This window comes from Capricornis sumatraensis, chromosome 2 (assembly GCF_032405125.1).
Source record: "Capricornis sumatraensis isolate serow.1 chromosome 2, serow.2, whole genome shotgun sequence".
NCBI lineage: Eukaryota > Metazoa > Chordata > Mammalia > Artiodactyla > Bovidae > Capricornis > Capricornis sumatraensis.
This window is the reverse complement of record NC_091070.1, coordinates 85,577,056-85,593,362: the sequence shown is the minus strand read 5'-3', so window position 1 is coordinate 85,593,362 and position 16,307 is coordinate 85,577,056. Positions and strand designations below refer to the sequence as shown.

Genomic DNA, 16,307 nt, shown 5'->3' with positions numbered 1-16,307 from the left:
CTTACTTTGGAGAGCTGGGGCCACGGTCTTGGAGAACCTGAAGTTGGAGTTGACCCGTGAACACATCCCTGTGGTGTAGTAGGAGCTCCCACACTCGTGTGACCAGAGTGGGCTGCAGGCCTGTGGAGCACAGTACGGACCCCCAGTCAGTGGGGGCCACAGGGAGGGCCTGGGCCCAACAGCCTTTGGCCTAGCCCCACCCTCCAAGACACAAGACAGAATCCTCCATCTGAGTGCTGGTATCCTTAGGGTTTAGAGGGTCTTCTCCAAGTCTAACTGAAATCGCTCTTGCAGTAACATGTACCAGTTCCCTTGGTTTCAGGTGGAAGGGAGACTAACTACCGCCGTTGTTGTGTTTTCAAGGGTCCCCTTCTCTACCCCATCATCTGGGGTGTGATTCTCTTTCCCCTGCTTGTCTACCCCTCCCATCACACAGGAGGCAGGAAAATCTTGTCATCCATGGGAGGGAACCCTTCAAAGGTCTTCTGGAAGAGGTCACCTGAAGGTCATTACTAGGCAAACTTCCAGGACAGGGTCCCAACAACATGCCCATGGCTCTTACTAGGGAAAGGAAAAAGTGTGTTTCTGCTCTTCCTCTGAAATTTGTTACCAAAACATCGATGTCAGCCCCTCGTTTAAAGACTGAATGATGAGTCCCTCTCAGAGTCGTCAGAAACGAAAGCCCAGCTCCTGTCTTCATGTTTGTCCTGCTGCTGGGGAACTCAAGACTAAATTTTATGCTGTTATTTCTTTAGGTGTGGAAGAATAATTGTTCCCCTTCCAATCCCTGTATTTAATTAGCTCTTATTTTTAACTCAGATTTTAAAGGTTTTGTTTTATCTGTGTCTTTTGTTGAAGCTTCTGCAAGTTTATTTCTGGAAGTGGGGGAGAATGAATAATGGGAGAGTAGGTAATGGATAATGGCTGGAGGGATAGAAGAATGATGGATGGATAGATGATGGATAAATGAATGGAGGATGGATGGATGGGCGCATGGATGGATGGTGGATGGATGTGGGAAGGGATGGATGATTAGATGGGAGGATGAGGGGGTAGACTGAGGGGGTGGCTGAATGAATGGATGGATGGATGGATAGATGAATAGGGGGAAGGACATTTGGTTGGGGGATGGGCTGATGAGTAAATGGATGAACGGATGAGTGAATGAGTTAACAAAGGTTGGTATTTACAAACCTGGGTCTTAACCTCCCCACAGAGGCCCGAGGGGTTGTGTCACACCTTCCCTCTCGGACCTTCATTCCATCTTGTGAAATCGGTGAAATCAACTTGATAGGGTATTAAAAGGAGTCTCAGATGGAGAAGGGTGTCAGACCAAAGCCCCTGACAAGTATGTGTGGACAGGACCAGGGGTCCTGTTGCCCTTGGTCGGCGATGATGAGGGCTGTGGGCCAACCATATGCTGAAGCACCTCGGGACTTTCCCTGGTGGAGCCACTGTGCTCCTGTCAAATCTCTGAGCATCCCAGCCATCTCACTGCCCTGGTGTCTCATTTGTCAACAGAAATGGACTGATGGGTGAGAGCAGAGAGCGATAGTAGCTTTCCTATCTTAAAATGAATGGTGCATTTTATTGGGCTTTTCAGGGTAATTTTTCTCTGAAATCTTCTCTTGCAGCTGTTTCTAGGAACCATCAGTCCCAGCATCACCCACATTCATGGTGGCAAGGGGTGGGCAGTGTCAATCAGGCCACCTGCACCCGCCCACTGTGTGCAAAGCTTGTATATGCGTGCCTGAGTGGGTGCAGAGAACTCCCAGCGCCGCTGACTTTCTGTCCCAACAGCATGTTCATATTACTCATTTGTTATCATCACACCCCCAAACAGAATGGAAGCTTCAGGAGGGCAGGGAGTTCTGCAGACTGCTGAATCCCCAGTGCCCAGCATCAGGCTCAGTTCATTGTAAGAACTCAGAAAATAGTTTAAATGAGTGAATATACCTACCACCTCAGCCCAAGTACTCCTTCCTTTTTCTTCCTTGCTAAGACTAGTTTCTTCTTTAAAAACAAAACAGAAACATTCTCCAGGAAACCTTCCTGTCAGATCCCCCGTGCAGTTCAGGTGGCCTGCCCCTCTTTATCCTTCCCTCTGTTGTAGAAACTCCGCAGTCACTCATTTATGACTTCCGCTCCAAGTCTTCTCAGGGTGTGTGGTGTGTCCTAACTCTTTCATCAATTCTAGAGCGGAGATTCGGCCTCTGCCTTGGACATTGGGCTCCCCAAAGAACAGGATAGCCCCCCACACCCTATTGGACTGTTAATAATCTTTATCCCTGTTCCTTTTTAGGCTGTCTGCTCCATGCTCCCCCCACCTCCAAAGGGAATGTACACAAAAGGGCTCAGTCCTTTTTCTTGTCTGAATTGTCCCGCGAAAAAGTTTAGGTTGCAGTAGGCAGAACGGTACAGGCTGGAGGAGGGGCTGCTCCTGGTGTGCGCAGGGACAGGTAGTCTGGTGGGCAGGCATGTTCAGCCACCCCATGTCCCTTGCAGCCCAGAGCAGAGGGCCTGTGTGGGCTGGAAGGGCTAGGGATTAGAAAGAGGGCCGGTGGGTGGCTCTTACCAGGAAGCTGTTGTCCTTGGGGTTGGTGGCCAGGCTCAGGCCGAGACGCATGTTGTCTTTCCTCTCGGACACGTTGGATAGGGTGACCCTTCCTGGGGTGGAATGGAGAGGCTCAGCCTGCAGTCGCTCCCGTCCGCCGTCCACCCAGTGTCTGCTGCTGCCACTGGCTGCCAGAGGGGCCCAAGGCAGAGGCAAGCAGGGTCCTCTCCCATTCTGCCTGCCCCTCTGGACCCCTCACTCGTCTGCAGATCAGTGAGCCCTTCACGGTTTACTAAGGCCTTGCCCTAAGGTTGTCTGATTACTTCCTCTCAACTCGGTGTGAAATGAGGAATATGAAGCTCAGAGAGGCCAAGCAAGCTGCCCAGAGTCGCACAGGGAGCACACGACAGGGCTTTCCATCTCCTAATCCAGAGCTTAGCGTTTAGGGGAAAGTGAGTTGGACATTTTGCTAAGCCCCAGCAAGCAGTCCTCGTGTGCTGTGGACAGAGCCTAGATGTTTTCTGTGCTTGAGGGGAGGGGTGTGATCTCTAAGGACATTTAGCTCTGCTGGCGACTGGAAGTGTGAAGAGTCGGCCAGCCCTCTGGGGCCCAGGCCAGCAGGACCTGGGCCCGGGCGCGGGCGGAGGCCAGAACTTCAGACGGCCGGCAGCTCTGTGGGCTGGGGACAGGCCACTGTGTTTGCTGTTTTTCCCCTTGGTTTCCTGTAGTTTGTAGTAAGCTTCCTTTTGAAATCCAGCCCCTCTTGGCTGTGCTACCAGTGCCTGGGATTGTTTTCTTTTTCTGTCCAAACAAACTAGAGAGAAAATCATACTAATAACCCTGGTGCTTCTATGATGCTTTATCACTTACAAAGTGCCGCCCGCCCCCCCCCCCCCCCCCACAGGACCCCCTCTTGATCCTGGGCATTCCAGGGGCCACCATTTCCATTTTATAGAGGGGAAAGTCAAGGTGTGCAGAGGGGTTTTGTTGTTTATTTGCTAAGTTGCGTCTGACTCTTCACGACCCCTTGGACTGTAGCCCACCAGGCCCCCTGTCCATGGAATTTTTCAGGCAAGAATACTGGAGTGGGTAGCTATTCCCTTCTCCAGGGGATCTTCCCGACTCAGGAATTGAAACCTGAGTGTATCCTGGATTGGCAGGTGGATTCTTTACCACTGAGCCACCTGAGAAGCCCACGTAAGGGCTGATGACTTCCATTAATATAATGTCAATCACCGGTAAACGATAACGCAGGGACTTGAATCCAGGATAGCCAATGTTACACATTCTGAGTTTCCCCATCTGCCTGCCGGGCCTGGTGGCAGAGGTAGGGAGTGAGAAGTCTGGAGAGGAAGCTCCAAACCCCAGCTGGGCCACTCTCTCCCCTCAGGGGCTTAGAGAATTCTGCTCTTCATTTATTTAAGCGGTGCCCCGTCCTGACCCCGCTGCCTTTCTCTCTTCCTTGCCTCGATGACTAAAGTCCTTCCTGAAACTGTGGGCCCAGATGCGGATGCCATGGTGGTGAAGACCCTTGTGTTGGAGTAAGAGCCTCGGACTGGGGTCCACCTTCTGCTAATCATGGACTTGACGCAGTCACTAACTCCCTCTCTCTGACCAAGGGAGACTAACCTCCTTCTCAGTGGGTCTGTGTGAGGGGCTGGGGCACAAGTTCCTCCTCACACAGGGCCTGCCTTCCAGAATCACATTCCCTCCCTGAGCACCCGCCCCTCATGAAAACCCTGACTTCATCCAGGCTTTGGGAAGAAAGTGCCCGAGGTAAGTAGACTCTGCAACACTGAGGTGTGAGTGACTGACATTCACTTCCCTGGAGAGAAAGCAAAGAACATTCCTGGCTCAGTGGGGATCGCAGCTTGGAGCTGCCAAAGGAAAACCCAGAACTCAGGTTTCCTGCTTTGCATTTTCCACTGTGTGGATAAGGACAAACTGGCAGATGGTCCTCCTACTGCCTCATCGGGAGGAAAAAAGCTCCTCAAGGGAGGCGCTCCCGGACTAGTGTTTTTCCTTGGCCTCCGCGCTGTTCGCTGCCCACTGCCTCACACGTTGAGCCCCAGTTCCAGAGTCTGATGGCGTCATGTCTGCCATCGCCAGTTTAGGCTCCTCCTTCTTTGGAGGGAAATCAGGTCCACGTTGGAAACCACAGCAGTAGAGGAAACTATTAAATGGTGGATTCATGTGTCTGGTTCCCAACTGGACCAGGGGGTTTTTCTTGGTGGCCCAGACCCCAGGCTTGTGTGCATGCCTCCCAACACCTGCCTGCTCCTTCTGCCTCAGCCACACAGTACTTCTTTCCATCCTCCAACAGAGCAAGTTCATTTGTTCCACAGGACCTTTGCAGCTGCTTCTCCTCTGCCTGGAATGCTCTGGTCCTGCTGGACTGATTCATCATCGGACGTCTGCTCAAAAGTTACCTTCTCAGGGAAGGCTTCTTTGACCACCCCACCCCAGAGCTCTTGCCAAGGAGAACCTGCTTCTTACCTCCTCCCCACCCAGCCTCTCTTATCACAACCCCTGGTTCATCACACAATATCTCTCCTCACCTGGGATGGCCGTGCTTTCTAGTTTGTCTCCTCACTTACTGTACCTTCCCAGCAGAGCCCTTGGCCCCTTGTTCCTGCTGTGTCCCCATTAACTAGCATCATGGTTGGTATGCACTAGGTGCTCATGAGAGGCTGGGGACATATTAGACCAGAAGTGGATCCTAGGGTCACACATGAGTGAACGTCGGCTCAGAAAGAGCATGTGGGCTCCCCCTAGACACAGCGAGGAAACTATACAGCTAGAAGGAGACCCCAGCATGGCCTCTTAGGGAGCCTGGGCTCTCAGGGAGGTGATGACCGGGATCCATGAGCTGCCAGCCTGACTCCTGCCCACCCTGGACCGTTTCCTCATGAAGCTTGGGCCATGGCTGTGCTGGGGTCTGAACTTCCCACCTACTGTGCTGTCATAGATGAGGCCAGCATGACATTGAGCGCTGTGTGCTGGGACAGCTGGCTGCCCGAGGGATCTGGGTTCTGGGGCTTTCTCTTTGATGTAGCCTTTTCATCCATCTGCTTATCTCTTGAAGCTCTGCCATCTCTTCCGCCAGGCCCGGCTCCCCCCATAGCCTCCCCAGAGGGCCGCAGCCCAGTCCTCTAGGATGGAGGCTCCCCTCCTGGAAGAGCGGGAGGCCGAGAGCCCTACCCCGGGGAAGGTCAGTCCTGGAATCATGGCTTATCCCACGTGGGACGTCGGCCCAAGGCCTGGCCACTGTCAGATCTTTAGGACAAAGCAGAAATGCTTTAGAGAAGTGGTGTGTGTGCCTTAGTGGACTGCATGCACACACAGGGGCATGGACGCAGAGACTGGGAGCCCTTGAGGCTGTGCACAGCCTCTGCCTTGGGCCCAGGGCTCTGCAGGGAGGAACAGAGTCATCATTTCAGAAAAGCTGTGCTGCGCAGTTAAAGGTTACAGGGTGGCTGCAGACTGCCTGGGTCATAGTCCTGGACTTGCTCCTTATTAGCTGACCCCAGGCAGGTCCCCTCACTTCCACTGGCTGTTGTTGATGATTAGGTCTCATATTGTTGTTGCTGGAATTTAATGAGTCAAAAATACCCCAAAGTGCTTAAACCAGTGCCTAGCATTAGGTGAATGCATACTGAGTTGGCCAAAAGAGTTTGCTTGGGGTTTTCCGTAAGATGTTACAGAAAAATTCAAACAAACTTTTTGGAAGACATACGAATGTTGGCCATTATTGTTATTTCAAAGTCAGGAAAGAAAAAAAGAGATAGGAGGTGTTCCTGCTCCCGAGTTGAGGGGCCGTGGATGAGGCAGAAAGAGCCACGGCCTGGGACACTGAAGACCTGGGTGTGAATCCTGGTCAGCTCCTGACAAGCTGTGTGACTGTGAGAAAGTTGCTTTCTCTCTCTGGCCTCAGCTTCCTCATCTGTAAAATGGGGGCAGCAATACCAGCTGGGTCAGCTCCTAGAGCAGCTGCGAGAAACCAGTGTGACTGGGGGCGGGGACGTGCTTCAGTGCCTGCCTCGCTCTGGACAATGGTTGGCCTCCTTGTGGACAGCCCACATTACCCAGGTTAAGCTTGGTGCAGTTCCCTTGAGTCACTGGACACTTGTACACGTCTCCCGTCTTCTGATGGCCGTTAGTTTCCAGTGGGGCGCCAACGACCAACCTGGGAAGGAAAAGAAGACAAGTGAAGGTGCTAGGAGAGGTTCTCCTTCCTGGCAAAGGATGGACTCTGCAGGGGAGTCTGGACTCTGGAGGGGAGGTTGGGGTAGGGAGGGTGGAGGGAATCCTGGAGGGGTAGCCCCTGCAGACCTTCCTCAGATCCAGACCTTCATACTCCTGGGAGAGGGACGCTGTGGCCTGGCCAGGCCTGGCCGGGAGACACAGGGATGAAGACCACATGGGTCCAGCAGCAAATGGGATGGAAGCTGTCCCTGCAAGGAGAGAGCAGGGCAGACATCCTGGAGGAGGTGTGCTTCAGCTGGATCTTAATGGATGAATATGAGCTTGCCAGATGGTTGGAGGGTGGTAAGAAGGATCATTTGGGCAGAGGAAGGATGATTTGGGGTCTTGGCCATCTGCCATTACCTCTGGGGGGCCTCATTCTTTACCTCATGTGACAGTCTTTCAGCTGGGGAGCCAGGGGCTGTGGCACATTGTACAGTGTTCATGGCTGTCCCCTGAGGTACCAAGTCTTTGCTTGGGGCTTGGGGGGGAGAGGCAGCCAGACGGGCTAAAGAGTGGCCAGGGGTGGCCACCGAACTGGCCCTTGAGCCTCTGTCTTTGTGACCTTATTTGGGAAAAGGGTTTTTGCAATTGTAGTTAAAGATCTTGAGAGGAGGTCATCTTGAATTACTCAGGTGGGCCCCCAATTCAGTGATGTGTCCTTACAGGAGACACACAGAGGAGAGATCCTGGGACAAGAAGAAGCCATGTGAAATGGAGACAGTGCTAGGAGTGAAGCTGCCACCAGCCAAGAATGCCTGGGGCCTCCAGAAGCTGGAGTAAGTAAGGATGATTTCTCCTAGATCCTTCAGATGGGGCAGAGCCCGCCGACACCCTGATTCTGGAGGTCTGGCGTCCAGAACTGTGAGAGAGGAAACTTCTGTTTTGGGAAGCCATCTACTTTGTGCTGACTTGTGATGCACACACTGGAAATCAATGCATGTTGCTTACATGCACACGTATTTCTAGAGAAAGAGCAACTACTTCCTCCTGACCTGGCCAAGCCCCAGCAGTGCTATCATCCCTCAAGTCCAGGGAGAATCCCACTGCAGTCTGGATGGTTCCTGCCCTCCCCTTAGAGCGCCCCCAGAGGCCCCTCTATCCCTCATCCCTGGCCCACCAGTATCTTTGGAGGTGGCCCAGAGGGGCCCACCAGCAGGCAACCAGAGCCCTAGTGCAGACAGGAAGCAAAATCCTTAAAGCGGGCACTGTTTCCTTTCAGCACCACCTGCCTCTGGCATGTCTGGACCCCTTCAGGCTTTGGGTGCCAGCCCCTCACTCAGCCACCACCTGCCTGCTCGGCTCAGGTCCTGGTGCCGACAGTGACCCAGAAGCTCCCAGGCACAGCTGTGCTGTCCTGGCAGGAGGTGCCATGGCTCACACATCCCTGGTGTCTTCCAGACCCCGAGGGGCACAGGGACACGTGACACATTGGGAGGGAAGAGACCTTTCTGGAGCCCTGCTCTCCCAGCAGCTTCCCACCTCTGGCAACGTGAGCCAGAGAAGAAGCAATCACTCATTTTCTGGCTTAAGATTGTTGAAAAGGGATGGACCTGGAAGTTCAGGCGACACAAGACGTACATGGCTTCTTATAGTCAGTTAACCTCCTGCCCGCTTCCCACCCACCGCTCTGAGCCATCAGGAGAGAACTAAGGTCCGAAGTAGGAGTTAACAGAGCTCTGTTTGAAATTAAGTCTATGAAATAAGAGCTGAGGTATCCCCCTGGGGGCCAGATAATGACAGATTCTAAATATATCCACTTATTAAGCATGACTATTTTTGATTGGCAGGACTTAATTGGACTCGTAAAATCTACTTGTCTAGACGACGTGATACTTGGCCACTTAATTCTGCACGTGACTGTGTGGTCAAGGCTGCTGAATGTTTTTCCAGCCAAAGAGAGAGAGAGGTCAGTAAAAGTTTGAAAGTTTGAGCTCCACGCTTGCTTTTCTGGCTGCTCTCATATTCAAGGTCAACCTGGTCTGTAACCAAGTGTCCCAAAGGGATGTTCCCTCTGGGCACATGCTTTTCTGGAAAGCATGCCTTCGAGGAACACAATCAAGCAGAGCAGGATCTAGATTAGAAAAAGCAAAACCTGGCCATCTTCTAGAAAAGGGATCCCTGTCCTGCCTGAGAAAGCGGACTCCTCACAACTCTCCCCATTTTACATAGTGAAATGCTGAAGCCCCATGGACAGCTTGGTGGGCCCCCACTGCAGAGCAAGATCTTTGGGGCTGAGAGTCTAGGGGTTGCTGTGCGGCCTGGAAGAAGTTCACTGACCTTGGTTTTCTTGGCTGTGAAATGTGTTAATAACTCCAGCACTGCTTACCTCCCAGGATCACCGTGGGGACTCACAGATGCCACATGGCATCAATGACCAGGAGTGGCTATAACTAGTTACTTCCACATTAAGACTGGAGCCTTCCTAGAAGTCATCTGTCCTGGAAATGGCCAACATGCAACTAACTTGGTAAATGCACCAAGTTGTCGTGACCCCAGATTTACCAGAAGAGGGACTGTGTCCTTTCCAAAGAACAAGGGCCACCCTCAACCTCCCAGCCCCATTCTCCCAAACATGATTCCTCTATGGTCCTTGGCACTGCTTGAAGGAGCAGGACAGGGCTTACTGTCCCCATAGTACAGATGCAGAAACTGAGGCCCAGAGAGGTGAGCTGACACGGGTCCCAAGGTCTGTTAATGGCAGAGCTGGGACTAGTTCCGGGGCAGTTTTCTCTGTGTTGCCCCAAATATTTCTTTGTCATGAAGGTTGGGGGTGCTGCTGGGTCAGCCCTCTTTGCCATTCTTGAGTCTCGACATTACGTGTGCCCGTCAGGCTTGAGGTTTTGAGAATATGATTCAGTCTCACTGGCGGGATAACTGCCGAAGAGCAGGGGAAATGTTTGCGTCACCCCCAAGACCAGCCAAATTGCTCCTGGGGTCTGGCACCCCTGCCACTCCGGCAGCTTCAGCCTTATATAGCCATTTGTAGCCTCAAGGCCTCTTGTGCTTCCCAGGGGCTGGACACCCTATACCCTCTGGCGTGGGCACCAGATGGCAAACCCCAAAGGTCGTGGCAAGCATCAGGCCCTTTCCATGGGCCACAGAGCGTGACTCACGGGCTGTGGGCTCCCAGCCTTCCTCCCATGGAGGCGGGGAGCCGGGCTGCTCAGATGGGAGCAGACCTGAAGGGCCCCTCCCAGTGGTCGCTTTCTTTTTATTCATTATTCTTTTCTGGTTGCACTGGTCTTCCTTGAGGTGCAGTACACCAGCTCTTGGTTGCTGCACGTGGTCTTTCCTCTGGTTGCCGTGTCCTGCCTGCCGCCCCGCCTCCCCCGTGCTTCTCATTGCGGCGACTTCTTTTGTTCCAGAGCGTGAGTGCGAGGGCTTCAGCAGTCGCAACATGCAGGCTCAGTCATTGTGGCGCCCGGTCTTAGTTGCCCCATGGCAGGTAGGATCTTAGTTCTTGGACTAGGGATCGAACCTGTGTCCCCTAAGTTGGCAGGCAGATTCTTAACTACAGGGTCACCAGGAAAGTCCCTGGTGGTTGCTTTCTAAGCAGGGCCTTGCAAAGGGAGGCGCTTACTATGGAGATGGCCAACTGAGGAAGGCAGGATGCGGCCCTGCTGCATGCCAGGCCCCTGGGATCCCAGCAGGACATGGCCTAGGAGAAGGGCCCCTGGATCCCTACATCACACCCTCTCCAACAAAGCCTGATGGGGACCTCAGCCCTGGTTCCATCCTTCAAGGCAATTTAATCTCTAAACCTCTTAAATGGACATGAGTTTGAGTAAACTCTGGGAGTTGGTTATGGACAGGGAGGCCTGGCGTGCTGCAGTCCATGGGGTCGCAAAGAGTCGGACACAACTGAGCAACTGAAATGACTGAACTGATTGGGGAGAAAAGGTGTGTAAATTTACATGTTGATTACACCAGTGCACAGCTGTCAATCTGTGTACTGAACATCAGTAATCCTATTTTTTTCAGATAAACCTAAATAAAAATAGTCATTTTATTTGTAGACTCCAGTATGCTGTCCTGTGCATCCCCTGTAGGGTGCAGACCCCACCCTGGAGACCTCCTTTAAGACCCAGCACAAAGTCCCATCTGCTCCAGGAGACCTTCGCTGGTTAGCCCAGGCTTTCCCACATAAACCAGCATGAAATCCCTGCTGCCGGCTATGGCCAGTGTTTTAGCATCACAATTCCTTCAGGGCTGAGATGCCCTTATCTGCCCTAGCAGACCATCCCTTTAGGGTGGTCTTGAAACCCAGGGTAAAAGGTCCCCAGGGACTGATCTGACCTTCTGTCTGACAGTCTACAGCAGCAGCAACTTCACGAGTTTTTGGTTTTGCCTCAGGCCCAGGAGGGGATTTCCCGGGTGGCTCATTGATAAACAATTTGCCTGCCAATGCAGGAGATGTGGGTTTGATCCTTGGGTTGGGAAGATCCCCTGGAGAAGGAAATGGCAACCCACCCCAGTATTCTTGCCTGGGAAATCCCATGGACAGAGGAGCCGGGGTTGGGGGTGGGTGGGGGTGGGGTCACAGTCCATGGAGCTGAAAAAGTGTCAGACTAAACAACAACAGGCCTAAGAGGAGCCTCCAGATTCAGTGCCTGGGAAAAGGGCTGCTGAGAAATTAAATGTTTGCTGTGCATAGAGGTTCAATGATGTGACCCAGGTCCCACTTAGAGTCAATACTGCTTGCTTCCCTAGTTTTCCATTTCCATTTTCCCAACAGTCCTCGTTTCTGTTTGTGGATCCAGGAAAGCTGGCTCCATTTCTAGTTGTAGGGACCGAGCAGACACTGCAGGCCAGGCCAGTGTTATCCTTGGACTGAAGTGGCTGAGTCGGGGCAGGTCAGTGATGTAAGCCAACCCAATCTCACTACCTCCTCTTGGGCCTTAGGGACCAAAGTCGTCCCTATTCTCCGGATGACACAGTGTACAGATGCAGAACTGCTAGCAGCCACCTTACTGAGGAGGGGCACGAGCTGATGTACTGAGAGAGGAAGGAGTGAGAGAAGCATCAAGAGAAAGAGCTGAAATTCCAATGATACTGTGAACCCCTGGATCAAACGGTACCTGAAGCATGCTGCTGCTGGACTTTTCAGATATATAAGCAATAACTACTTTTTACTACATAAATCTAAATCACAGTTTTTAGGTATTTAAAACTGAAAATATCCTAAATAGAGTGTGTAAGGCAAAAAAAAAAAAAACAACCACAACCAAAAAACCTAAACCCCTAAACCCAAAAGCACACAGTAAAAATTACCCTTAGAAATTCCATATAATACCATGCTAAAAGAGGAACACAGCATCCGGGAGCAGTGAGAGAGGAGCAGATTCATATCCTCCAGCTCATGATCCATCTGGGGCATATACTTAATGCGTGAGTGGTGGGCAGACTTGCCGACACCATGTATATTATTTCTCTCTGGTTGTTTCACTGAGTGCATAAACTGCCCTCAGTTTTAGCCTTGTGGAAACAGAAATCCTTTTGTTCCATGTGCATCCCAGTTACAACAGCGCCTTGGACAGGAAGCCCTGTACCCCAGATGTTTCTGGTTACCTGGTAACTGGCCTTGCAGACCATCAGAGTTGGGAGGAAATGTGGAGGTTCCTTGGGCTAGGTTTGTCGTATCCCAATGAGGCATTGGAAGTATTGTGTCTGACAACTCAGAGGAGATGGTGGCAGGGTAGGATGGGTGCAGGGTATCTTGACTCCCAGGGCAGTGACCCCCACTCCAAGCCCTGGAGGGTGGAAGAGGCTGAGTGTCTAGGCTCAGCTTGGCCTTTACTGGCTGTGTCTGGGGAAGCAGTTGTGAGCAGTTTAGCTCCCCAGTAGATGGAACCAGCAGAAGCCACGGGACCAAAAAGGCCACCAGCTGTTGGGGAAGGAAAGAGGACATCTTCAAAGGATGGGCTTGCTCCTGGAGGAGGTCCTGAGTCAGAGACCAGCCTGGACTGGCTTGTAGAGGCAAGATGTGGGCTTCATCCCCTCCCTGGTCAGCTTCTTTGCCCCTCACTGCGAGACCTGGACCTCACATCCCAGGAAATCCAATTATCATCAACTATTTACTTTAATGAATCATTTTTAAATTTTTAAATTTATTTTTAATTGAAGGATAATTGACGCAATTGAACGTATTTGATTTTAATAACCAGAACAGTTTTGGAGCTGAAAGGACAGACTGTATCTGAGGCTCAGAAGGTGGATGTGACAGGCCTGTGGGGGACACTGGTCAGTTTCAGAGCTGGGACTGCAAGTCTTTGCTCTGTCCACCATCGTGAAGGACGGGCAAGTTCAGAAAGCCCAGCTCCGGCAGCGGGGCAGCAGCTAGCGTGTGGAGAGGGCGGCCCTCCCCCACCCAGCCAGCTGGGCCTGCTCCCGGGAGACTCTTCTCTTCCTCGCCTGCTCCTCTCTCCAGCACCCCTCCTCCACTCACACTCCCTCCAGGCCCTCTGTTCCATTTCTCTCTGGCTTCATTTCCTTCACTGAAATCAGATCGAGGCATCAGGGAGGGGCTCCCACTTGAGGAGCAGAGAGCTTAAGGGAACAAAGAGAGACTATTCCTCTAGCAAGGCTGTTTCTCTCCCTCTCTCTCCATGGAAAATGTAACCTCCTCCAGCCAGCTGAGTATGGGGGCTAATGTGTTCAAGATGGGGCCGGGGAAGTGCTAAGCACAGCACACCCTGGCCTGGCTGGGGGTGGGGTGTGAAGGGAGAGCTCTCCCCACCCCCAGGACCTGCCGAGGGGAATTGGCACCTCCAGGGCTCCCTGGGCTGGTTGGAGGGGCTTGTGGTTCCACTGTGGCCTAGATGCCTGGTAGGCCTGGACTCCTGGAGGCCAGGAGAATGAGAACCCCTCTGTCTGCCAGCACATTTCTTACTCTTCCTTCGTCCATAAACCCCTCCTCAGACATGAGGATCCGCTGGGTGTATCTTAAGCAACCATGTACAGTGTGATGGTTCAGTTCCTGTGTCAACCTGACTGGGCCAAGGTGGCACCCAGACATTCGATCAAGCAGCATTCTGGGTGTGTCTGTGAGGGTGTTTTTGGTGAGATTACTATTTAAATCTGTAGACTGAGGAAAGCAGATTGTCCTCCCCAATGTGGGTGGGCCTTGTGCAATCAGCTGAAGGCCCAAATAGAACAAAAAGACTGACCCTCACCTGAATAAGAGAGAATCCATCCTGACTGACTGCCTCTGAGCTGAGACATTGACTTTTTCTTGCCTTGGACTCAAATGTCGGCTCTTCCTAGGTCTCCAGCCTGTTGGCTTTCAGACTGGAACTACACTATCAGCTCTCCTGGGTCTTCAATGTGCTGACTCACACTGCAGATCTGGGGAACTGCCAGCCTCCATAACCTTTGAGCCAACTCCTTATAATCTCTTTCTCCCTTTCTCCACCTGTCTGTTCTGTCTCTCTGAGGAGCCCTGACTAATACAGTTACATAGTGCATGTACGTTCTAAGGCCTTTACAGATACGATTTCATGTGGCTGATGCCCCACACCCTCATTCATTCACTGAATCTTCCACACTTATTGAACTCCTATGAATGCACTGAGGGCAGGACGGTGAACACGATGCAGTCTCTGCCTTCAGGAGGCCTCCAGCCTAGTGGAGGAGACGGGCAGCCAACAGGCCATTACAACACAGCAGTGGTTCTCAAGGTGCTTCCCATCCCAGCAGCGTCTGCCTCCCTAGGAGCTTATTAGAAATGCATCATCTTGGGCCCTACCTGAGCCCAACAAGGAGGAGAATAGAAGCCATAGGTGGGTTCCCGCATCTGTGTGTTAACAAGCCCTCCAGGGGATGCAGTACTTCATGTTTGAGAAGCATCATGTAGGGGAAACAGAGGCGTGGCAACCACAACTTTCGTTGGCTCAAGCCCCACATCCATTCTAGTAAAATCCACCCTCTTCACCAGGTCTTCCGAGGCGCTATATTTTCTCATTGCTGCTCACCAGTCTGTCCCCACTTTTACCAAGGCTGCTAAGAATGCCGTGCACAGATGGGTCATCATTTAGGATTCAGCTCCAATGTCACTTTCCCAAAGATGCTTTTCCTGTCACCTCCCCACCTCCCCACCTTGCCTTATATTTCTCATAGCACTTTGCACTCTCAGATGCTGTCTTTTAACCATCGTTATCTCTCAGTAGGATTTGAACTGCTAGGGAGCTAGGACCTTGTCGGTCAGCTTGGCAGCTCTAAACACTCCAGCTCCCAGACAGTGCCTGACACAGATTAGGTCCTTCAAATATAGTTGTTGAACAAATTAGCTAAATGCCTGGCATAGTTGCTGCTGCTGCTAAGTCACTTCAGTCATGTCTGACTCTGTCTGACCCCATAGACGGCAGCCCACCAGGCTCCCCCGTCCCTGGGATTCTCCAGGCAAGAACACTGGAGTGGGTTGCCATTTCCTTCTCCGATGCATGAAAGTGAAAAGTGAAAGTGAAAAGTGAAAGTGAAGTCGCTCAGTCGTGTCTGACCCTCAGCGACCCCATGGACTGCAGCCTACCAGGCTCCTCCGTCCATGGGATTTTCCAGGCAAGAGTACTGGAGTGGGGTGCCATTGCCTTCTCCAGCCTGGTGTAGTGGGACCACTGTAATCCAATAGCCTGCAACTGGGACCACTGACAGCAGGCTTTCTTTTGTCTTCCAACACCTGTTAACTCAGCTGGGAGAGGAGAACCAGCTCTAGAAGGGGAACCACAGACTGCACATCCTGGTCTAAGACAAGGCTGTTAACTGCCTTGGGCCTCAGCATTCTCATCTACCGAATGGGACTGAACCACTGCCTGGGCTACCGATCACCCAGGGTTTCAAGGGTAGGGGGACCCAGGCCTTTCTGGTCATCAGAATCACCTGGGGAATTACAAATGCAGATTCCTGGGCACAATGTCCCGAAAACTAATTCAGTCAGCTGGGGCCTGGGACCTGAAAATCTAATTTTAGAAGCTCCCAGATGTGCAGGCAGAATGGGAAGCCCTTGTATGAAAGACCTGCTGAAGAAGCAGAGAGGAGGCCCTCTGGACAAGTGAAAAAACATATGTCTGAGGAATTTTTACTACATTATGGGGATCACAACCACAACAACCTCCTTGACCATCCAGGAATGAGCCAGGATTGGATTTTTTTAAAAAATTTGTTTCTTTTGGTCATAAGGAAACACATAGAAGTATCTGCTTTAATTGATGCAAAAAAGTATGATGCAAAAACTGTTAAGAATTTAGATTATAAAAATAATACATGCTTATATAACATTCACAGCACAGAACTGTGGAACATATAATGTGCAAGACCATTCACGTCCCTTCTCAACCCAGCCCTCTTTAGATGAAACTACTATTAGCAGCAGGGATGCAGAAAAACTTCTAGGCATTTTATGTAGGAAATTAAAAAAATGAAATCACTCTACACACATGGTTCTGCAGTGTGCTGTTTTCACTTAATTATTTTATACTTTTCATGTCAGTATATATCAATGCCACACTTAGAC

The 16,307-nt window shown here is 51.7% G+C and overlaps 1 protein-coding gene across 1 annotated transcript in view; it reads right to left on the bottom strand.

Moving 5' to 3' along the window:
• The window catches only part of ITGA11 (integrin subunit alpha 11), a 95,568-nt gene that overhangs the window by 59,824 nt on the left and 19,437 nt on the right, over positions 1-16,307 (bottom strand). The window contains exons 3-5 of the mRNA XM_068993477.1: positions 6,640-6,740; positions 2,576-2,667; positions 6-120 (exon numbers count right to left, since the gene is read on the bottom strand). Of these exons, the coding sequence (XP_068849578.1) occupies positions 6-120; positions 2,576-2,667; positions 6,640-6,740 (308 nt within the window). The remainder of the gene's footprint in view (positions 1-5; positions 121-2,575; positions 2,668-6,639; positions 6,741-16,307) is intronic.